Source organism: Myxine glutinosa, chromosome 7, assembly GCF_964187855.1.
Source record: "Myxine glutinosa chromosome 7, kmMyxGlut1.1, whole genome shotgun sequence".
Lineage (NCBI taxonomy): Eukaryota > Metazoa > Chordata > Myxini > Myxiniformes > Myxinidae > Myxine > Myxine glutinosa.
In genome coordinates, this window is record NC_136267.1 from 36,263,495 (window position 1) to 36,287,642 (window position 24,148).

The 24,148-nt window shown below is 44.8% G+C and overlaps 1 protein-coding gene across 1 annotated transcript; it reads left to right on the plus strand.

Annotated features, from left to right (window-relative positions):
• The first annotated feature begins 9,761 nt into the window (after positions 1-9,761).
• Positions 9,762-22,652, plus strand: RPS6 (ribosomal protein S6). The gene is made up of 5 exons (XM_068122067.2): positions 9,762-10,125; positions 10,350-10,481; positions 21,790-22,000; positions 22,090-22,236; positions 22,326-22,652. Exons 1-5 carry the CDS (start codon positions 10,120-10,122, stop codon positions 22,577-22,579), a joined length of 750 nt encoding a protein of 249 aa, XP_067978168.1. The 5' UTR covers positions 9,762-10,119; the 3' UTR covers positions 22,580-22,652.
• The last annotated feature ends 1,496 nt before the right edge of the window (positions 22,653-24,148 follow it).

Below are 24,148 nucleotides of genomic sequence, written 5' to 3' on the forward strand. Positions count from 1 at the left end.
AAGGCCCTGTCCCCCCAGGATCTGAATTTGGTCCGGATGGGGGGGGGTCAGGAGGTTGGTACCAGCAGAGCGGAGGTTGCGGGTGGGAGTGTGTCTGGAGAGGAGGTCAGCCAGGTAGGATGGGGCCAGGTTATGGAGGGCTTTGTAGGTCAAGAGGAGGATTTTGTACTGGATTCTCTGGGAGATGGGGAGCCAGTGAAGCTTGTAAAGGACGGGGGTGATGTGGTCACGGGTCCGGGAATGGGTGAGTAGACGGGCAGCGGAGTTCTGAATGTATTGGAGTTTATTGGTGATTGTTGAGGGTGAACCATAGAGGAGGCTATTGCAGTAGTCCAGACGGGAGGTGATGAAGGCGTGGATGAGGGTTTCTGCAGCCGTGGAGGAGAGGGATGAGCGGAGACGGGCGATGTTTTTCAGGTGAAAGAAGGCTGTCTTTGTGATCTGTTTAGTGTATTTGTCGAAGGAGAGGGTTTGGTCAAAGATGACGCCAAGATTCCGGATGAGAGGGGAGGTGGATACTGGGATACCGTCGATGTTGAGGGCAAAGTTATGGGTGGATTTTGTGAGCGTTTTTGGGCCAATGATGATTATTTCAGATTTATCACAGTTAAGTTTGAGGAAGTTGATTTGAAGCCAGGATTTTATTTCAGAGATGCAGTTTGTCAGGATAGAGTGGGTGTCGGTGGAGACGGACTTGGTGGAGATGAAAAGCTGGATGTCATCGGCGAAGCAGTGGAATTGGAGACCATGACGGCGGATTAAGTGACCGAGGGGGGACAGGTAAAGGATGAAGAGGAGGGGGCCAAGAACTGAACCTTGGGGGACACCTTGGGGGAGGGGAGCAGTGGGGGATTTGCAGTTATTTATGGAGATGAACTGACGTCTGTCAGAGAGGTATGATTTAATCCAAGAGAGGGCAGTGCCGGTAACGTTAAAGGTGGATTCAAGTCGGGTGAGGAGGATGGTGTGATCGATGGTGTCAAAGGCAGCGCTGAGGTCGAGGAGGACGAGAATGTTGAGGTTGCCAGCGTCAGAGGAGAGGAGAGGAGAAGGTCGTTGGTGATTTTGAGGAGAGCACTTTCAGTACTCTGGTTGGAGCGGAATCCGGATTGGAATGTTTCATACAGGTTATTGGCAGAGAGGTGATGTTTGAGTTGAGTGGCTACAGCGCGTTCCATAACTTTCGACAGAAAGGGTAGGTTGGAGATGGGTCTGAAGTTGTTTAGGGTGTCAGGGTTTAGACCAGGTTTTTTTAGAATTGGGGTAACAGCAGCAATTTTGAGGGATGGTGGGACGATGCCTGTAGACAGGGAGGAGTTTATTGTTGCAATGATAAGTGGAGAGAGAGCAGGGAGGGAGGCCTTGACAAAGCTGGAGGGGATGGGGTCAAGAGTGCAGGTGGCAGTTTTCATTCCTATGAGGAGTTCAGAGAGGTCAGTAGGGGAGACCGGGGAGAATTGAGACAGGGGAAGGCAGGATAAGGGGGGGCAGGTGGTTGGAGGGGCAGCGGGTGCGGCGGTGGTCAAGCTGTTGTAGATGTTGTCAATTTTGCGTTGGAAGAAAGAAAGGAAGGAGATGCAGTTGTCTACTGTGAATGACTGGGTGGTGGTGTCCAGGGGGCGGAGGAGTTTGTTTATTGTCGAGAAGAGTGCTTTTGGGTTTCCGGAGCCAGAGTGGATAATTTGAGAGTAGTAGGCGGAGCGGGCGTGGGAGAGGGCATCTTTGTGGTGTTGTAGGTGGTCCTTGTAGGCTTGGGAGTGAACTGTGAGACCTGTTTTATTGCGGAGTCTTTCAAGTTGGCGAGCACGAGTTTTCATCAGGCGGAGTTCAGGGGTTAACCAGGGAGCAGAATGGGTGAAAGAAACTGTTTTGGTTTTTACAGGTGCAAGCTGGTCAAGGCAGGAGGAGAGAGTGTGGTTGTAGTAGTCAGTGAGGTCGGAAGGGGTGTGGAGGTCAATGAAGGGAGAAGTGGACATTTTTTCAGAGAGGGTGGATGAGAATGAGGTAGGTGAAAGAGCATTTAGCTTACGGAAGTTGATAGTGCGATAATGTCTTGGTGTTGGGGTGGGGATGTTGATGGTCATAGTGATGGCTAAGTGGTCAGAGAGGGTGAGGTCGGAGCCAGAGAGATGGTGCAAAATTAATCCAGTGGAGCAGACAAGGTCCAATGTTGAAGGTTCTGTGTATATCGCAGCAATGCTAAGAAACTGTTTTGTTTAGCATCACTTTGTGTGCATATCCGTTTCCATTTATGACATCAGCCTTGCCATGGACAACCATTGCTGCCTACTGCGGTGAGTCACTAGCGTTATAAATGGCCTGACATAAACTCATCAGCCTTGCAAAAACAGCCCAAACCGAACAAAGGATGCTCCAGATAGCTGAGTCGGTCCCACTGAGGTTGGAACTCTGATGAATTGGAGTTGGAGCTCCGATGTTGGCTGGAGTTGTTTGGAGCTCTGATGAGACGGTACTTCCTTGAAATTGGTTGGAGCCATGATGAAGTTGGATGGAGCTCCGATGAAACCTCCAAGAGGGTACTTGTTTCGAAGAGAGAACCCGACCAACACGACTCGATGCAATGTGATGTGATCCCAGTAAAGCAACTTCACCGCCGTTGATCTTAAATAAGCGATTTATGATCCTCAGAAACAAATTTCATTTGGAGTGGCACAGTTAGATGTTCTGATTGTTGCCATTTTCTGCAACTTACCTGTATAAAGAGACTACACACTGTAAATGGAAGCGTGCAGTATATATCTTCATACATGTGTAACCTCGGGCTTTCCGTGATATTTGATTGCCTGTCGATCTGCCTACTTATATCTATCTGAATGTAGCTTTGGCATACAGTTGCCTTATGTTGTCGCAACTTAGAGTAAAGTATCTTCTAAAATGAATGAAACTACCCGCAGAAAGGGTGAATTATTTTAATATCTTGGACTGCATGGTTAAAACTCTAAGATGGTCACGTGTATTAATAATATAATGCCATCCTGAATCTTGCTGCAAGATAGTTTTCAGTGTTTTGGATGGGATCACCTTATTCAGGGTGTAAAAGAACAGAAGTAATATCATTTTCAAAACTTAAAAATTTTGTCTTTCCACGAAGATCTGTTTTCGGCTTGCCAAGTGCTTTCTTTTAGCTGTGATATTTTAATTTCACTCTTCTCTTAAAAAGAGACTGAGTTAAATGTGATGCTGCTAACAATTGCGCTGAGTAATGCTCTTGAAAAGGAGTCCTCAAAGGAAAAGTTAGATGGTGAGCTGACTTTACGAACATGTTGTTTACTATATCTTTTTATATTTTGTCCAAAGACTTCACAAGGCAAGCGAAGGTGATGTTAAGAAGGCAATTGGTGCCAAGCTGAATATTACCCAGAAGTTACTGAAAAGGAAGTCAGCAGGCGCTGGGACAGAGTAAAATGACAGTACATCACTCAAATCAGCACTCAAGTGTGTAAAAGGATTATGGACATCTAACATTGACATACGTGGCCGTTTCAGGCAAATAGAAACCAAGTTCAGTGGAGTTGGCATGTTTTCGTTTGGGTGAATAAATGTGTTGTTTTCATTGATAAAAGCTTTGTTACTTGAATTTCATCTTTTGACTAAATACACCCAAAAGAATGCCTATGATTTCACTCCCAGTTCGTGCTGGATATACTTCTGCTGAAAATCTCCCATTTGAAGGGTTCCCATGGGTCTGGAAAATTGGTGATGAGGTTGTTGATGAGGTGTGAAGTTGCGAAGGTGTGAAGGCACCCTGTTGTATTTGTTAGTTTTATTATTACTAGGGCATGCCTGTACTATATATATATCTAAAATTATATCCCCCCCCCCTATTTACATGAAATGGTTTGGTCCAAAGCGAACGGCTTGCGAGTGGTGACAATCCCCCCCCTCTATTTACATGCAATGGTTCGGTCCAAAGCGAACGGCTTCCGGAGTTTGGTAAAGAAATCGCCATCGCGTACACAAACGCGCAGGAAAGCGAATGAATCGCAAATTCGTTTTTATTAGTTGTAAAACATAATGCCCAATTATTCAATTAGCGCCAACGTATTTTGGCTGTTTGCAATTTAATCGCAAGGCAAAGTATAAAGAGAAGAGGGAAAAAAAGAAAAGCCTTGCCTTGCTGCAAACAGCTGCTGCAAACAACAACAACATGGAAGGCTGCACTGTCCGGAAGTTGGCATATCGCAGTTACGATTATTTTAGTGTTAATGGCCAATTATTCAATTAGCGCCAACGTATTTTGGCTGTTTGCAATTTAATCGCAAGGAAAAGTAGAAAGAGAAGAGGGAAAAAAAGAAAAGCCTTGCATTAACGCATTAACGCTTGCATTGCATTAACGGTTCGGCACACGTGATAGCTCGCTGCTCTCTGATTGGTTGAAGCGTTTTTTGGACATAGCTCGGTAGGTACTTGTCCGATTAATTACAAACCTTGAAAAGGCACATCCTCGGGTCCCCAGCAATATACCTGGCAAGTTTCAAGTATATCGGACCCGTGGTTGTCGAGAAACAGCGGTCACAGACAAACACACAGACACACAGACACACAGACACACAGACACACAGACAGACACACAGAGATTGCTGGAATTATAGATAGATGATTATTATTATTTTTTTTTATTTTTTTTTTTCTGCCATGGAATCCGATGGAAGCCCCTAAAACCAACTGGTCGAATGTATTCTAAAGTTCTGAATATATTAATTCATATTCCACGGGTCTGGAAAATGAAGTGGCCCTCGAGGACTGGTAAAATGCTTTAATTTTAAAAGTGCATGGGTTGATAAATTTTACAGATTTCCTGAAGGTGTTGCAAGATTTTCAGGGTGAAATAATTCAAAGATGATGCAGGCATATATCCTATCGTTGTTATCTGGTCCAAACTTCTAACGGAGAAAGGAGTGGCTGGGAATCGCACTGTGAATAGTACTAGATTGGGGATTAATTTTGGCCGTCTTTCTCCACACATGAAACATTGTCGCTGCCACGTAGCTGAAATATTGATGTTCGTCATGTTGTGTTAAAAGTCAACCAATCGATCGAAATTCAAAGTATTTAATCTCGAGTTGTCTATGCACTTTCGTCCTATAGAAAAGTTATTTAGAATAGTATTCTATAGAAAACAGTTCCAAAGGGTTCTATAGAAATTAATTCTATAGGATTTTGTGCCTTTCTAAAGAAGCCATTCTATTGCGTTCTATTGAAACAGGTCTATAGGATTATAAAGAACGATCCCATAGGATTCTATAGAAACCCCTCTATAAGATTGTATCGAAAGTGCTCTTCAGGTTTCTATAGAAAACATGTTCTAGAGGAAAGTTGTTCTCTAGAAACGGTCCTAGAGTTCTATAGAAACTCTATTGGACTTTTCTATAGGATGTTTATAAGACTTCTGCAGAAACATTTTTATGGAATCTCTACAAAACATTTTTAGCAGGGTTGCGTGAGACATATTTGATATGGAGGCTCCAAGTGGAAAGAGGAGATCAAGAGTATGGGAACATTTCATGATGTTATTCCCGAATAAGGTAAATAGCATTTACTGTACTGCACTGTACTGTTTTGTTATTTGTTTGCCATTAATATTATGTATAATTTATAATACACAATGTGTTATTATATTTTAATCAGTGTCATTATTTTAAGGTTCGGTGCTTGCAGTGTCCTCAACAATTGTCGTACACCACCAACACCTGGTCAATGTTGAGGAACCTTGGAGCAAAACGTCCCGATAATCCGGTCGCACCTGAAGCCAAATATCGAGGTAACGCTGGAGGTGCTGCAGTCGCCCAAGGTTATTAGGGTGCCAAGCACCAAAGGTGCGAAGTTGGTGATGAGGTGTGAAGTTGCGAAGGTGTGAAGGCACCCTTTTGTATTTGTTAGTTTTATTATCATTATTATTATTATTATTATTATTATTATTATTATTTTTATATTGTTTTTCTGACATGGGATCCTATGGAAGCCTCTAAAACCAACTGGTCGATTTTTGTGAATATAGGATTATATATTTACATGACACTCTTTGTTAGTGTCCAGACAGCACAGCTGGATGAGGCCTTGGTTGACATGATTGTCAAGACGATGCCCAGCCATTTTCAATGGTTGAAGACGAAGGCTGCAAAGTCTTTGTAAATCTGTTGGACCCGACCTACATCATCCCTGGAAGGAAGGATTTGAAGACCATGGTGGAGACCAAGCACAAGGTCACCAAAGAGAAATCCATGGCTGAGGTGAAGAAGGCGTCTGTCATTACACTAACAGCCGACATGTGGACATCCATAAACACGGACGCTTACCTCGCTGTGACCTGCCACTACCTCACAGAGGAGGTGAAGCTGTCCACTGTTCTTTTGGGGGTAAAAATGTTCCCCCAAACCCACACAGCAGCACACCTAGCTGAGGCTAAGGATACCCTAATGGGACAGTGGGACATTAAGGGCAAGGAGAGAGGCCTGGTCACCGACTGTGCTTCAAACAAGATCGTCTGTGCAACCCAGGGGATCTGCTCCACATCTCCTGTTTTGCCCACGTCCAAAACTTGGTGGTGAAAAGGTCACTTGGGCAAACCCCAGACCTTGAGGACATCCGCACTCAAGCACGCACAATTGTGGGGCACTTCAGGTATTGTATTGTTGCTGTCTCGTCATTTTCTTTGTATTCATATTTTCTTATATATATTTCACTGTTCTATGTTTTACTATTATTTCATTGTTACATTATTATTAGGTCAAGCACTGCAGCGAAGGAGAGGCTGTCAAATGTCCAGGCACAGATGAAGCTTATTCAGGAGGTTGACACCAGGTGGACTAGTGCTTTTGCCATGCTGTAAAGACTGTATGAGCAGAGAGAAGCACTGGGAGCAGAGAGAAGCACTGGGAGCAGCTCTCACCACTCTGAGCTCTGATCTCACACCTTTCACTGCTGAGGAGTATGAGGCAATCCACCAGTGCGTTGGACTTCTAAGGCCATTCCACCAGGCCACTGTGGGGCTATCTTTAGAAAAAAGGGTGTCCAGGTCAAAGGTCATTCCAGTCATCAAAATGCTGAAACAGCATAGTGGGGAAATGTACCCGGATGACCCATTAAATTGGTGCCAAACTGGCAAATAACCTCAAAAACTATTTACAGGACAAATGATCTATAACCACCTTTAGAGACCATTTTTCCCCACAAGCGGGGGTTGGCCTTTTTCGGGAACCGTGGTTGTTGTTGTTTTTCGGTCCCCTTTTTGAAGCAATGTTTTACGGCCGGATGCCCTTCCTGACGCCAACCCTTTTTGCCGCCTATGGTGGAGAGTATTACTGCCCTCTGTTTGGCAACCTTGCTGGATCCTAGATTTAAGGTCTCTAATCCAGTACGTGCCCAGGCAGCAGAAAAAGGCTGAGAAGTGAGTGTGGCAACCTCATTGGGCCTGAGGCAACAGAAGTTGCACCCCAAGAGTGAGCAGCAACACCAGGAACCTCAGGTGAGCCACAAGCCGAAAACCTCTGGGTCTGCTGGATAGCCAGGTGGGTGCACAACAGCGGGTGTCCAGTGCAACTACCAATGCCACTGTGGAGGTCCAGAGGTATGTTCTATGTTACTCTCTGCTGTATGATATTGAATTTAATTAAATGACAACGATATTCCCGTCTTTGATGAATAAAAGTACCTATATCTATCTCGGTATTTAAAAGATCCACACCTGGTAAGGTAAGAGGATGCACTGGAGTACTGGCTCACCCACAAGGCGACCTAACCCTACTTGTTCCAGTTGGCTACACATTACCTTTGCACACCAGCATCCTCTGTGCCATGAGATAGGGTCTTCTCTAACGCTGGAGAAATAGCGAGCAAGAGCAGAAACCGCCTGAAACCAAACACAGTGGAGCAAATCCTGTTTCTAAATAAAAACCTGAAATTTTGTTTTTTAAATAAAAAAAACCATTTGCCCCGTTGCACAACGACTTTCCCCAAACACATTGCCCCTTTCTCCTTGCCACGTTGCACAATTATTTTATCTTTACTGTAATTCACCAAATGTCCGTCCGTGTGTTCGAAGGTACCGTAAAAACTGCTGAACCGATCGCAAAGATATTTTGGGTGGGTAATCCTGGGACCCCTGGGAGTAAAATAGGCTATTTAGTTTTCCCAATTTCAGCTTTGGTCTCCAGCCTTCTCAGGTTTGGACTCCCGCATAACAAGGTTTCCGTCGGCGAACCTGCGGAAGGATCATTATCGGGACAACATGAGAGCCAGCGAGACGCGACACGTACGTGGTACGTGATCGTCCATGTACTGTTTAGCCATGTACTGTTTAGATTTTGATGATTTGCGTGTGATATGATTCAACGGATGTTTATATGAATCGTTTAAAATAAAAAAGCCTTCAACTTCTGATATTTTACCTTTTCATTTGGGCCTCCCAATTGAAGCCCCGCCCCTAGGGCAGGTACTGTTGCTAGTTCTACTATTATTTCCTGCAACTTCTACAACCAATATTATTTCATCGTGGCATATTGACACATAATTATAAATACATTTATTACAACACTTTAATAAGTGAACACGAATATCACAAGGACGTAGGCTTCTTATCGGCGTTTATTGTGCACATATTGAACATGAAATCAGTAGTCAGGTTCACTATGTCAATAAATTATATTTCGTTCAAAATCATGGTAGATTAGCAAACCTATACATTTTTGGAAAGGTTATAGCATAAGGAAACTAAAAATCAATGTTTACATTTGGAGAGATACCTGTATGGCGGCCATTTTGGATTTTCAAAATGGCCACTGTAAAATACATATTTTGTTCTATTTCTGCCTCTAATTACCCTAAAAACTTTTTAAAATATACTAAACCTATATTTTCAGGGACAAGGAATCCAATGAAAGTATCAAATTAGTGCTATGGGGAATGGTAAGACACGAATCAAAGGTTTTGAATTGCAAAATACTGTCTTTATATTCGCGATAAGTTGCATAATCAAATACATGTTATCATTTTGTACAGGCAGTTAATAACATCAAAATGTGTCACAATAATTCATATCACCAAACATACACAGGCAGTCAGCAAAATCATATATACACATGCAGTCAGTATAACTTCACATCTACACAGGCAGTCAATGACAAAATATACACAGGCAGTCAATGGCATCAAACATACACGATTACAGAATATGCCATTTAGAGTTCGTCATCACTGTCCTGTGTGTCGTATCCGACAATATAGTCCGCATCGTTTTCACAGTCCGTTCCACACAAGCAAAGGTCGGTCAAGTTGATTGGCAAATCGAATTGGTCGAATGGTCGATCGAAGCGATTGGTCGAATGGTCGAATTGGTCGAATGGAATTGGTCGATTGGTCGAATGGTCGATCGAAGCGATTGGTCGAATGGTCGAATTGGTCGAATCGAATCGATCGAATTGGTCGAATGGTCGATCGAAGCGATTGGTCGAATGGTCGAATTGGTCGAATGGAATTGGTCGATTGGTCGAATCGAATTGGTCGGAATAGGCAAATGTAAACATTGATTTTCAGATTTTCCATGTAATAACGTTTCTAAAAATGTATAGGTTTGCTAATCTACCATGATTTTGAACGAAAAAACATAGTGAACCTGACTACAGTGAGGAATACCAGTGCCTCGTCCGCACTCCATTTTAAATGATGCTATAACTTCTGCAAACCACCAGATGTCGCTGTGCACTCCGTTTTCAATGCTCCGAAGCTTCGGGTCTTTTTCCGGCACAATAATGAAGAAGAAGCCCCAAAGCTTCAATGAGGCAGCGTTTGCCCTTCACTACTCTTTCTACGTCCACGTTATTTGACTTCGTCTTTACTATCCGTGTGGGCTTCGCAGCGGGGAGTATATATTCGTTTTTATAAGCTAGGTTGGTGCAGACGTGTCATGTCTGTCAATTTTTTCTTGAGTTAACAATGAAATAAAAACATCTTGCTTAATATAACATTATTCGGTAAAAGAAGGATTAAAAACAAACCGAGACAAAAAAATACAACAAGATATCGCGAGACGTTATCATCATCTGCGCATGCGCGGTTTCTTCTTTCTTTTTCTGCCGTGTGTTTGAAGCTCGTTCTGGAGAGATGAAGGTTGGTATGAGTGGTCTTGAATATGTGATGCGATCAGTTAGTCGGATAATGATATTACGCGGGATATGTACCGAAGAGTCTCTGGCCGTTATTCCTGCGATTTTTGCATGAAACGGTCTTGTGATGGACACGGATTGCCGCGGATTGAAGGCGCGGTAATTTAATGGCGGCCTGTCTGTGTGTCGTTCACTCCATTGAGGCGATGCTTCCCTCTCTCTGTGCAGCTCAACATCTCGTATCCGGCCACGGGCTGCCAGAAGCTTATCGAGGTCGACGATGATCGTAAACTCCGGAACTTCTATGAGAAACGAATGGCGGCGGAAGTGCTTGCGGATTGTTTGGGGGATGAATGGAAGGTACGAGAAACTGATGTGGTGTCGCTTGTCCTTTCTCCGAGTCTTCGTTTGACTATTAACATGATTTTTACCGATCGTAGTGTACTGAGTTTGAGTAGGCGAAACGAAGCAAAACACGTGTTCCTATATGAAATGAAACCGCCAAGCATAGCACCGCCAGCTACACCGCCACGGATGTATAAAGCAAAATATTTAAATGAACGTCTCTGTTGTATGGAATAAACCCACCCTGTCCGGGTGCATTCCTATTTGCTATCTGATCCCTTTTGGTTTATATGGAGTATGTTTTCATTATTCCATACTCTTGATCAATGTAGAACTGTGGAATGTGGTTCAAAATATCTTGAAGCACATTCCACAATTCATCCGACATGTTTAGTTGTTTGACTTTGTGTCCATATAATCCCACGTAGCCTCAACATTGTGCAGGTAAAGGCATCTTTGAGCCCTTTTTACATTCCGCATCGGTTTTCACCATATTGACTGCATGCTCCGGGGTCATTGTCATGTTGGAAGATAAAATCCAGCCCAATGAGACATGTTCCTGAAGAAACTGAATGATGCATCAGAAGCTACCTGTACCTGTCGATAGTACACGTCACTTTTTCAGTGTTTTCTTCTTAGCCGCGTCGCAGACGCTGCTCATAGAGTGCCCTCTGCTGCTGTTGTTGTTGTTGTTGTTGTTGTTGTTGTTGTTGTTGTTGTTGTTGTTAGCCGCGTCGCAGACGCTGCTCATAGAGTGCCCTCTGCTGTTGTTGTTGTTGTTGTTCTTCTTGCAGAGAAGACAAAACCTCAAAGCTCCACCCATTCTGGGAACCATAGCTCCACCCATTCTGGGAGAGCCTTCATATAAACAAATATCCACCATTTTATTAACTCGCATAGCTTTGAGGCCTGTTTTGTAGGCCCGTGGTGTCTTCCTCTCTCACACAGTTTTATTTCAAATCAAATTCGATATATCATTTCATTTTTCACAGTCGCTAACATATTTTAGACTCAGTTGAAAAAAAACGGGAAGAAAATCCGATGAAAGTTGCCCTTTATAGAACGAAATGAATTCTCAAAGGCCTGTAACTTCAAGTCCATTAAGATATATTTTTTTCAATCGCGGCATGGTCAGTCATACACCGCCCGAAATAACAGACGGGAAAATGCCGAGATATATTAAAAATTCGTCCATTTGATGACAATCGTCACGATGAAATATTTAATTTATACGTCGTCACAATAATGTGGAGAGAGGAGCATAGCTTCGTTCACGTGTCGCCACACACGGGAAATTGCCGAGATATATATTTTTTCAATCGCGGCATGGTCAGTCATACACCGCCTGAAATAACACGGGAAAATGCCGAGATATATTAAAAATTCGTCCATTTGATGACAATCGTCACGATGAAATATTTAATTTATACGTCGTCACAATAATGTGGAGAGAGGAGCATAGCTTCGTTCACGTGTCGCCACACACGGGAAATTGCCGAGATATATATTTTTTCAATCGCGGCATGGTCTGTCATACACCGCCTGAAATAACACGGGAAAATGCCGAGATATATTAAAAATTCGTCCATTTGATGACAATCGTCACGATGAAATATTTAATTTATACGTCGTCACAATAATGTGGAGAGAGGAGCATAGCTTCGTTCACGTGTCGCCACACACGGGAAATTGCCGAGATATATATTTTTTCAATCGCGGCATGGTCAGTCATACACCGCCTGAAATAACAGACGGGAAAATGCCGAGATATATTAAAAATTCGTCCATTTGATGACAATCGTCACGATGAAATATTTAATTTATACGTCGTCACAATAATGTGGAGAGAGGAGCATAGCTTCGTTCACGTGTCCACACGGGAAATTGCCGAGATATATATTTTTAAAATCGCGGCATGGTCAGTCATACACCGCCTGAAATAACAGACGGGAAAATGCCGAGATATATTAAAAATTCGTCGCCACACACGGGAAATTGCCGAGATATATTTTCACTTTGCACAAAAATAACATCAAGTAATCGAATCAATAGGAATGTCCTGTGCCTATAACATCGACGTTATAGGCACAGCTGCATTAAGGCATTGTGTAACATCGACGTTATAGGCACAGCTGCATCTAGGCATTGTGTAACATCGACGCGGCTTTTGTTTTAATTAAAACTTTTTGTACTTGTTCTTCCTCAATCGCTAATCTGCTCGATACAGCTGTTGTCACATGACGTGTGGCTGCAATCTACCGTGTGGTGGAATGATGCCTTTGGGCTGGCAGGATGGCCCACAGGTACGCACACTCACCTCCAAGCTGTCTAGCCTGGGTTAGAATCCGACCCCAGCTGTAAACTTTCGTCCTAGTGTTCCACAAGTGGGGTGATTCATCATTGTGTGTGTGTGTGTGTGTGTGTGTGTGTGTGTGTGTGTGTGTGTGTGTGTGTGTGTGTGTGTGTGTGTGTGTGTGTGTGTGTGTGTGTGTGTGTGTGTGTGTGTGTGTGTGTGTGTGTGTGTGTGTGTGTGTGTGTGTGTGTGTGTGTGTGTGTGTGTGTGTGTGTGTGTGTGTGTGTGTGTGTGTGTGTGTGTGTGTGTGTGTGTGTGTGTGTTGCCACAGTGTCCTTTACAAAGAGTAGGCGAGTTATCGTTGGCAACCTAGTCAAAAAATTCCTAAATTCCTGCCCTGACCTCACGTTCCCACTTGGGCTTGGACAAACTTGTTGGACAGGTTGTGTGTGTGACAAGGAAGAATCGATTCGATTTCAGATCTGGATCCAGCCAGTATAATTTTTTAAAAGTGATTCTTCACCATTGAGTGATATTGCCTACCAGGTGGAGGTGTGCTCCCTACTGAGTGCCGTTCTAGTTCTTTTCTTGAATAATATATTGGAAGAAAAATTTCGATGTTTTTTTGTGTCCTTTTATGCTCGATTGGCCCCGCCACCCGAAAGACAGCGATTTGATTATGTCGTTTATAGTCAGGTTCACTATGTTAACAAATATAATTTCGTTCAAATTTTGGGAGATTAGCAAACCTGTACATTTTTGGAATCATCAGAGCATGCAGAATCCGAAAATCAATGTTGGCATTTGCACAGACACCTGCATGGCCGCCATTTTGGATTTTCAAAATGGCCGCCATAAAATACATATTTTGCGCTATCTCGGCTTCTAGTCAACCTAGAAACTTAATTAAATATGCTAATCCTATGTTTTTTGGGTTAAGGAATCCAATAAAGTCCTCAGAATAGTGCTCAGGATTATAGAAAAGCAACAAACAAAGGTAATTGAAAACCATTGTCTTTATATTTGTGATATAACTGTATTACATAATACATGATATTGCAAGTCCTTTGAAGTTATAGGTTTGGGTTTATAAAGCAAGAAAGCAGCCTTGTTAGTATCAGATTGAACTATAAGTCCTATACACAGGATCTACTAGGTCTATACCGTTCAGGAATATGCTTTTACTAGTAGGGTGGCTTTGCATCAATTTTGTCGATTATCGTTTCAGGGTGGATAAAAGTGTCATTTTTGGTACAGAGCTTCCTTGTGGCCTAACTTTTGATTTTAGAAGGGGTGCCACCTGAACGGGGTCATGGATCCGGGTCAGGGGGGCCAAGGGCACTAACCCCCTCCCATGTAGCTGTAATACGGGTTTTATGCCTTTCTCACATTGTCTATTAACACCATTTTGGGTTCATAACCGAAGTTACGCACAACATTTCATTTTAGAATGTGATGGCCCTTGTAACAGGGGCTAAAGGTCAGGTGAGGGGCCAGGGGGAGCCCCCCCCCCCCCCCCCCCCACTTCTCAATGTCAAAAATATGGGCTTTGTCCGCAGTTATTAGAGATTTATTTCTGAGTTAACATGTGTTGTTGTTTTCGTTTTATGATGGGTGCACTTGGATTAGGTCTGTCGTTTGTTGCCCACACAAAATCAGCGACACTTTGTTGCAGCATTAATTCTCCAAGTTATCTTTCTGCTTGTGTCAGGTAAAATTTCAACGTAGCATAAAATACAGACGTCTGAATTTTTTTGATGTTGAATCATTTGATGTTTGATGTTGATGCCCTTTGATGTTGAATCCATCCATTTCAATGTTGTGCTTACAGCTTCGACGTATCACCATGGATTTCAACTGGAGCCCCTGCATCATTTGTCAGAAAGACAAGGATGAACCGTTAGTGTCCCATGAAGTCCTTAGATAAAGGCGTTGATGGAGCAGATGCCTATAAATCATTTTTGTTAATTGTGGAAGCATTTCGAGCCATTGATGCTCTTCCTTGATCGTGATCTTCGGATCTTCGTGATCCAGTCAACAAGAAGGAGCTGTTTGCCTTTTTTACAGCCTAGATCGAAAGATTCAACTTTTGAAAGATCGAAAGATTCAACTGGCCACAGGGCAAAAATATCAGTCACTTCAGAGGAAAGTGTGTCATCTTCAGGATCAGACAACATGGAAAATGTAATCACGAGGAAGCCGACACCAGGATCGTTGTCCACATTGTCCATGCTCTTCAACAAGGAGCAAAGCAAGTGTTAGTGCGAACAGTAGATACAGATGTTGTAGTAATCATTGTAGGCCAATTCCATGAGCTCCTCAAGGCCCAACAGTCGACTGATATCTGGGTGGCCTTTGGAATGGGAAGGAAATACAGATACTACCACATCAATTCAATCTGCCAGAGTCTTGGGACATCGAAATCACAATCCCTGCCTGTGTTTCATTCATTCTCTGGATGTGACACAACATCAACATTCCTTGGCAAGGGCAAAAGGTTAGCCTGGCGGGCTTGGCAGGCGTATGATGATGCTACAGAGGCATTCACCTACCTAGCAAAGCATCCTTTCCAAAAGCTGCATGTTGGCTCTGAGATATTCCAAATCTTGGAGAGACTGACTGTAATCCTATGTGACAAATCCAGTCCACTGAGTTCTGTCAATGAGACGAGGAGAAAACTCTTCTGCCACGAGAATCGAACAATGGAGAACCTGCCCCCAACACAGGATGCACTGCTGCAGCATGGAAGAAGGGCAATATATCGGGCAGGAATCTGGACAACAAGTACTCGGTGTCTGCAAGTGATTCCATCTCCAGAAGACTATGGCTGGACCAAGGAATCAGGATCCTGGGTGCCGGTGTCGATGACAGTTCCAGAGGTCTCCAGAGCATGCCGAGAACTGGTCAAATGTTCCTGCAGAGGAAACTGTTCTCCCTGCAAATGTAGCAATGCAAATCTGGATTGCTCCACACTCTGCAAGTGCAGCTGTAAGAAATAGACTATGAACTACTGCATTGCAAGATACATCTGTCTCATTTCTGCTTCTTTTTTTTTTTGCTAGAAAATTGGGAGGGGGGGGGGGGTGGGCTGCAGCCTCCATCACAGTTCTCAGGAACCTCACATTCTAAAATGAAATGGAGTGCTTAAAAGTGTTATGTACCAAAAGATTGTGCTGATAGACAATATAGGATTGGAGTAAAACCCGTATTTCAGCAATATGGGAGGGGGGTAGTGCCCCCGGCCCCCCTGACCCGGATCCATGACCCCGTTCAGGTGGCACCCCTTCTAAAATCAAAAGTTAGGCTAAAAGGAAGCTCTGTACCAAAAATGGCACTTTTATCCAACCTGTAACGATATTTCCACTCAGCCACCTAACTATACAGATCTTCATCACTGTCCTGAGTGTCATTTTCGCAAAGTGTCCGCAAATGCCAACATTAATTTTTGGATTCCTCATGCTCTGAATATTCCAAAAATGTATAGTTTTGGTAATCTCCAAAAATTTGAATGAAAAAACATAGTGAACCTGACTACCATGTGGGACTTGTTTACATGCGGCCTATACACACTCTGAACTCTGAAAAAGTACTTAAAATGCCAGCTAGATGTAGTGTTGCTGGTGGTAGGTAGCAATACATCTAAAGATGGTGCAAGTATGTATGTTTTCCCACAAGATAATAAACACGTGTAGCTTTTATGTGCCAAGCAGATGTACAGAAACGGAGAAAACTATGAAATGATCATTGATCTCCATAACTATCATGCAAAGTTTGACAGCAACAAATAACTTTCACATTTTAATGCCTGTTTTTTGTGCCCCCCACCCCTCTCTAATCCCAAGTTCTGGTAGGGGGTGATGTAATCTTTAAAAATTTTTACATGTCTTTGTTGCAACAACCTCTGACTTATCGTTGCCATTATATTCCATCACACATAACATGATCATTAGTTAGATTTTCAGTAAAACTTTATAAAAGCAAAAGCTGGACTTACGAGTCGGTAGAGCGGGTTTCGGCGAGAATCCACTCGACTTGTTCATGGCAGATGTACTGAAGAAGAAGAAGCTTGAAAATCTTCATGAGATATCCTGCTCACAGATACAACAACAACAGGCATTTTAAGGCCATTTTCCCTGCTAGAGCGGGGGTTAGCCTTGCAGTCCCCATGACGATCTTCTCCATTTGCCCTATTTTCTGCATCTCTCCTTGTTAACCCCCTTTCCCGCATTTCTTCTTCCACCATCTTTAGCCAAGTCTTTCTCGGTCTTCCCCGTCCTCTACTTCCTTCCACATTCATTTCCATCACTCTTCTCAACCAGTCACTTTCATCCTTCCTCAACACATGACCAAACCATCTCAAACTGTTTCTCTTCACAGCATCCATCACAGGCTCTATTCCCATCATCTTTCGCAATTCATCATTTGTCTTCCTCTCTCTCAACGATACTCCACACATCCACCGGACCATTCACATTTCCACCCTTTCCAGCCTTCGTTGCTGCTCTACGTTCATTACCCATGTGTCCCATAAATACATCTGTACATCTGTTTGGCACATCAAAGCTACGCTCCCATAAATCATAACACTTCTCACACATGCAGCATACACCTTTCCCTTTAGCTTCAACGACACTCCCCTCCTCGTGAGCACGCCACTCAGTTCCCAAAACTTCTTCCATGCACATCTCACTCCAGCAACCGTTGCCGAGTCTAATCCACCTTCTCCATTCAGCATGTCTCCTAGGTAACAAAATGTTTTCACACCTTCCAGCTTCACGCCGTCTCCAAGATCCAACTCAACATTTCCTCCATCTGCAGCTCCCTCTGTGCACACCTTACACTTTAATGTAGCTGCCACACTGGTTAATGACCCTCTCAAACCACTACATTTTTGATGAACCCACTCAGCGCACATTGTACATTGAATTGAGTTCACTCCGACACCCTTCCTGCACATAGCACATGGCCACTTCCAAGTTCTTTCCACCTCACCACATGCTTTACCACTTGCCGTCACCTTTGTTTTTTCCGATATTCACCTTCAGACCTTTTGTCTCCACACATTCCTTCCACCTGTTCATCTTCTCCTTCAGTCCATCCATACTTTCTGCAATCAACACCAGATCATCTGCATACAACAACTCCCACGGTAAACCCTCCTTTACGTTCCGAGCCAGTACCTCCATCACAGCTGCACATAGTAGTGGACTTAGTACCGACCCCTGATGCACTCCCACCTTCACCTCAAACTCACCACTGTTCCCGTCCTTCGTCCTTACAGCTGTGCGCGCTCTTTTGTACATTGCCATCACTACTCTGATCAACCATTCCTCCACTCCTAACTTCCTCAATGCCCATGTCAATACTTCGCGTGGAACCCGATTGAATGCTTTTTCCAGATCAACAAACCCAAGAAACAACTTCTTCCTCTTCTCGATGTACTTCTCCTGCAACTGCCTCACAATAAAGAGCGTGTCTGTTGTTCCTCTTCCTGGCATAAATCCAAACTGCATTTCGTCAATCTTCACTTTCTTCCTTATCCTCCTCTCCAACACCCTTTCCACTACCTTCATTCCATGCTCCAATAACTTTATCGCTCGATACGAGCCACAGTCCAGAGGGTCACCTTTCCCCTTGTATAGAGGGACGAGGGTACTCAGTTCCCAAGCCACTGGAATGCGGCCTTCTTTCACCACCAGATTGCAGATCTCTGTCATTCTCTTCACACCCCAACTTCCTGCTGCCTTCAACATATCTCCCACAACTCCCGTCGGCCCTCCTGCTTTTCTACTCTTCATTGCTTTTATCGCTTCCTCAACTCCCTTCTCGGTTATCTTCTCTGCCGGTCCTAAAACTGGGTTTCTCTTTATGTTGCCATCCCATTCATTCTCTGCATTCAACAGTATTTCCATATATCTCTTCCATCTTCCTTTAATTCCATCTGGGTCCACAACGATTTGTCCCACTTCATCCTTCAAGCAACTCACCCCCATCACATCACACCTCTCTTTCGCTATCTGCTTTGCAATCCTGAATACCGCTTTCTGACCCTCTTGTCGCAGACAACCAAGTGGTGCTGTGAAACAGCCTCCTCCCCCGGGATCACCTTTGTGTCCCGGAGGTGCCCCCTATCTCGCCTACGCACCATCAGGTAGTCAACGGTTGTCGTCGACCCACCTGACGTGTATGTAACAAGCTTATTTTCCTCTTTCTGGAACTGAGTATAACAAATCAGCTCCATCAGCAAACTCCAAAATCCTTTCACCTCCTCCATTTCTCACACCATATCCGTACCCCCATGAACTCCCTCAAAACCATCCATACTCCTTCCCACATGTCCATTTAGGTCTCCTATCACAACAACTTCCTTATCTTTCACGTTTTCCATCAGCTTCTCTATTGCACACCAGAACTTGTCCTTCTCTTCATTGCTCCGACAAACCTGCGGAGCATATCCCGAGATGACGTTCACCAAGAGCTTTCCAATCATCATTTTCATCATCATCAACGTATCACTAACTCTCGTCACACTCACCACACTGTCTACAAACTCCTCAGAAAACAGGACACCAATACCATTCACGCCCTCCGGGCACCCTTGCCACACAAACTTGTATTTCTGTCCCTGCCTACCCTTCACCATTCTCACACCACTTCCCTTCCATCTCGTCTCCTGCACACAACATATGTCCACTATTCTTCTGACCAATACTTCCACCACTTCTCCTGATCTCCCTGTCATTGTCCCTACATTCCATGTCCCAAACCTCAGAAACTGATCTCCACGTCGGGCATCAGACTTTTTGTCGTCATAAATGGAGTGATTTCCACCCTTGCTTCGATCGGGTTCCCCACCTTGAGTTTTGACGAGAGGGAGTGGGGTCCCCCACGGGGTACTTCGGGCTGTACCCTGCCCATATGTAGTTGTAATTGTCATGGTTCTCTTTTTGAGGCAATGTTTTTATGGCCGGATGCCCTTCCTGACGCCAATAACCTGCTCACAGATAGACAAACATAACCTCCGTGCACCTTTGGTAACCGAGGTAATTAAGGTGCTCCCTGCACCCAGAACCCCTGGGACTATGATATTTTTAACCACTTAAAACCTTCCTTGGGATAATCGCCTGTTTTCAACTCTGTCTGTCCAGCTGTTCAAGATGATCAGTAAACAAATGCACAAACATTTCTCAAATTATGCATAGTACGAGCAGAGTACCCAGTTTGTTTCGTTAGTTTGTGCATTACTTGAAAAGAGTATCGTCGATATATTCCATGAATAGTCTATATATGTTTATGTGGTGTCTCTCTAATGGGTCTGCATGTCTGAAGGCCGAATATATGTTTATATATATGGGGTCGATGGGTTATAACAGTCTGATTGGTATGTTGCAGTTGTAGTTGGGGCCGTAAGGGTGAAGGGATCGAAAGGATCTTAAAATATCTAAAAGGTATGCTCCAATAAGTAGTTGGTGTCCAAAGGGAGTAGAGAGGTCTCGGCAGTCTTTATGTACGTTGCAATAGTACTGTTATGTCGGGGGGTAAAGGAATATCTACAGCCAGGTAGATCTGTATCGGTGACATGCTTCGACTGTCGCGATAGGGAATCTACCCTGTAATTTCTGTGTTTTCGGCGATTTGTCGGGGAAGTGTATACCTGTGAACATACAAGGATGTTCGGGTGTTAAATAATTGTGGGGACAAAGATAAACCCCTGTGTGTCAGACCTGGTAATCATTCCTTTGTCCCTTATGGCAACGCACACATATAAACACTTAGATAGGCCCTTAGTGCAACAGCAAATAATTCCCCATCCCTTACAATGAGCTTGGAAGAAGACCGGCAGGAAGCCAGATCGGGGCACCGCCGGATGGCCGCCGCCAGCCGCACCACCAGCTGGCCTAGCAACATCGTGTGAGACGTGTTGTAACCACGCTCAAGTGTACTGTGATTGGTTGTCGCGGAAGGCGCGAACCTCCAGCCAATCAGGGTGGGAGGCACGAAGACGCACCTGAGAAGGAGGTTGTTCATTGGTGTGAAGGCGCTAGAAGGTTCAGTGGACGGTGGACAGCTACGAGGCTCTGATTGGTGGCGCGCTGCGACTGACGTCAGAGGGAAGGTAACAAAGGGGGGTGCGCTGCACGACATTTTGTCTCTTTTGCTCTCTTTGCTCTCTCTTGGACTCTGCGTGCTGGACCTCTTCGTATTGGAGATTTCTGTGCTTGAAGCCCTTCCCCTTCTTCGCTTGTCTCTGGTCTTCATTGGCTCTTCCTTCTCGCGTGCTGGACCTTCGTGCTTCGTGCTGGGTGATGTTGGTTCGTCGTGGTACTTGGAGCGGGATCCGGTGCTGTTGGTACTGGAGCGAGGGACCTCCTGACGTGTCGCGGAGCGAGTCCCATCGAGGCCTGGCGAAGCGTGCGAGCGAGCGGACGAAGGGTTTCTTCGTGCCGGAGCTTGGAGCCGCGTTGGGCGGCGGACTCGACTACAGACAAAGATAAGACGCACCACATTTCACAAGTACACGACGAGACATTTCTTTTATTAATTCAGTCCTTTGTTCGTTTCTGAAGTGAGGTGTGCGGGATCCCGATTTAGGATCATTATTACATTTATCATCGCGTTTCCCTGTCCCGACCTTTATTTAAAATAAACCCTTGCATTACTTTCCATTCCTTGTTAAACCCGTGTTCGTTTGAGTTCATTCCCTCTCCAGGTTAGCGCTTCCGCCTCTTCTTCTTCTTCACTTCTGCCCGCCCCCGCGTTTTATAGCCGAATCCGAGTTGGTCGTCGCCTCAATTAAATCCGTTCGGTCTTCTGCGCGCGGTTCCTGGTGTTAACCTTGAGGGATTCGCACGATAGTACGTAATTTATAGACAGCCATGGTGCAACTGATGTTCAAACAGTACGTAATAGAAATTGTGACTTGGGTTCACTGAAGCTTCACCCAACCTCGTGCTTTTTAAAATGTTATATCGATGACTATTTATATGTTGTTGGTTGTGTAATAACCATGCAATCTGTTTTCAACTTCAGGGATACCTTGTGCGGATCAGCGGAGGAAATGACAAGCAGGGATTCCCGATGAAGCAGGGGGTGTTGACCAATGGTCGTGTCCGCCTGCTCCTCAGCAAGGGTCATTCCTGCTATCGGCCACGGCGTACCGGGGAGCGCAGGCGCAAGTCTGTTCGTGGGTGCATTGTCGATGCCAATCTCAGTGTCCTCAACTTGGTTATTGTTCGCAAAGGTAAGTGTTGTCAAATTCGTTTTTTACTGTTTATCTTTAACTGTACATCTTTGTGCGGTGACTTTTATTTTTATTTTGTTCTCATCCAGGTGAGCGTGAGATCCCAGGCTTGACTGACACCACTGTCCCACGGCGCCTCGGCCCGAAACGGGCGAGCAAGATTCGCAAACTGTTCAACCTGTCCAAGGAAGACGATGTGCGCCAGTATGTGGTCCGTCGACCCATTATCCGTGAAGGTGAGCGAGTGGTGGGTGTTGCGGCGTCTTCCACTCCACCGTTCTCATCATTTTGTCAGTCATTCTGAGCGTATATTCTCACCTTGTAGGAAAGAAGCCACGCTCCAAGGCACCCAAGATCCAGCGACTGGTCACTCCTCGGGTACTGCAGCACAAACGTCGCCGCATCGCACTCAAGAAGCGCCGCTCGCTCAAGAACGAGGAGGAGAAGGCAGAATACGCACGCTTGCTCGCCAAACGCATGAAGGAAGGGAAGGAGAAGCGGCATGAGCAAATCACGAAGCGTCGACGACTGTCATCTCTCCGTGCCTCCAAGTCAAAGTCTGAGACAAGTGAAAAGTAAATGGTATTTTATGTTGTACCTGGCAGCATGTCCGGCCTCTGCATTTGCTCATTAAAATTCATATAAATACTAATGTTTGTTTTTATATTTGAGAAAAGTTAATCAAAAAAGACAATCGCAACCACCCACGATTGCTCCTGAGCAGGTGACACTCAGGTCCGATGTCGTGACCGCTGAAGGTTTGAGTTAAATTTCAAATATTGGTATGTTGATCAAAAAATGAAATTTGGATCTTTACTTGAGTCCCGTTGAAGGACATCGGTTACCTGTACTCTTGTGTGGTCGTTCAGGGTTTGCAGAGTCCTTGAATTTCCTGGAAAAATGAAGAGGCATTTTCCAGTACTGGAAAGTTCAAAAAAAAAGAAAGTTGTCCAAGTCCTTTAAAGTCTTGCAAAATCGAGAATAGCCGGCCTCTTTAAGAGAATGTTACCAATTATCATATTCCCCAGGGAATTAAGTTAAATTCACGCCGAGCCTAAATGGTTTCTCTGTCTGGGGACCCCGAAATGGTTTCTCTGTCTGGGGACCCCGAAATGGTTTCTCTGTCTGGGGACCCCGAAATGGTTTCTCTGTCTGGGGACCCCGAAATGGTTTCTCTGTCTGGGGACCCCGAAATGGTTTCTCTGTCTGGGGACCCCGAAATGGTTTCTCTGTCTGGGGACCCCCGAAATGGTTTCTCTGTCTGGGGACCCCCGAAATGGTTTCTCTGTCTGGGGACCCCCGAAATGGTTTCTCTGTCTGGGGACCCCCGAAATGGTTTCTCTGTCTGGGGACCCCGAAATGGTTTCTCTGTCTGGGGACCCCGAAATGGTTTCTCTGTCTGGGGACCCCGAAATGGTTTCTCTGTCTGGGGACCCCGAAATGGTTTCTCTGTCTGGGGACCCCCGAAATGGTTTCTCTGTCTGGGGACCCCCGAAATGGTTTCTCTGTCTGGGGATCCCGAAATGGTTTCTATGTCTGGGGACCCCAAAATGGTTTCTTAGTCTGGGGACCCCAAAATGGTTTCTCTGTCTGGGGGCCCCAAAATGGTTTCTCTGTCTGGGGACCCCAAAATGGTTTCTCTGTCTGGGACCCCGAAATGGTTTCTCTGTCTGGGGACCCCGAAATGGTTTCTCGGTCTGGGGACCCCGAAATGGTTTCTCGGCCTGGGGACCCCAAAATGGTTTCTCGGTCTGGGGACCCCAAAAGGTTTTTTCATGTCTGGGGACCCCGAAATGGTTTCTATGTTTGGGGACCCCGAAATGGTTTCTATGTCTGGGGACCCCGAAATGGTTTCTCTGTCTGGGGATCCCGAAATGGTTTCTATGTCTGGGGACCCCAAAATGGTTTCTCTGTCTGGGGACCCCGAAATGGTTTCTATGTCTGGGGACCCCGAAATGGTTTCTCTGTCTGGGGACCCCGAAATGGTTTCTCTGTCTGGGGACCCCGAAATGGTTTCTCTGTCTGGGGACCCCAAAATGGTTTCTCTGTCTGGGGACCCCAAAATGGTTTCTCTGTCTGGGGACCCCAAAATGGTTTCTCTGTCTGGGGACTCCAAAATGGTTTCTCTGTCTGGTGACCCTGAAATGG

What these genes read in the sequence shown, in the direction of transcription:
- RPS6 (XM_068122067.2), top strand. An exon ending in GTTTGGGGGATGAATGGAAG is followed by an intron (nt 10,482 to 21,789) that starts GTACGAGAAACT and finishes TTTCAACTTCAG; the next exon opens with GGATACCTTGTGCGGATCAG. An exon ending in CTTGGTTATTGTTCGCAAAG is followed by an intron (nt 22,001 to 22,089) that starts GTAAGTGTTGTC and finishes GTTCTCATCCAG; the next exon opens with GTGAGCGTGAGATCCCAGGC.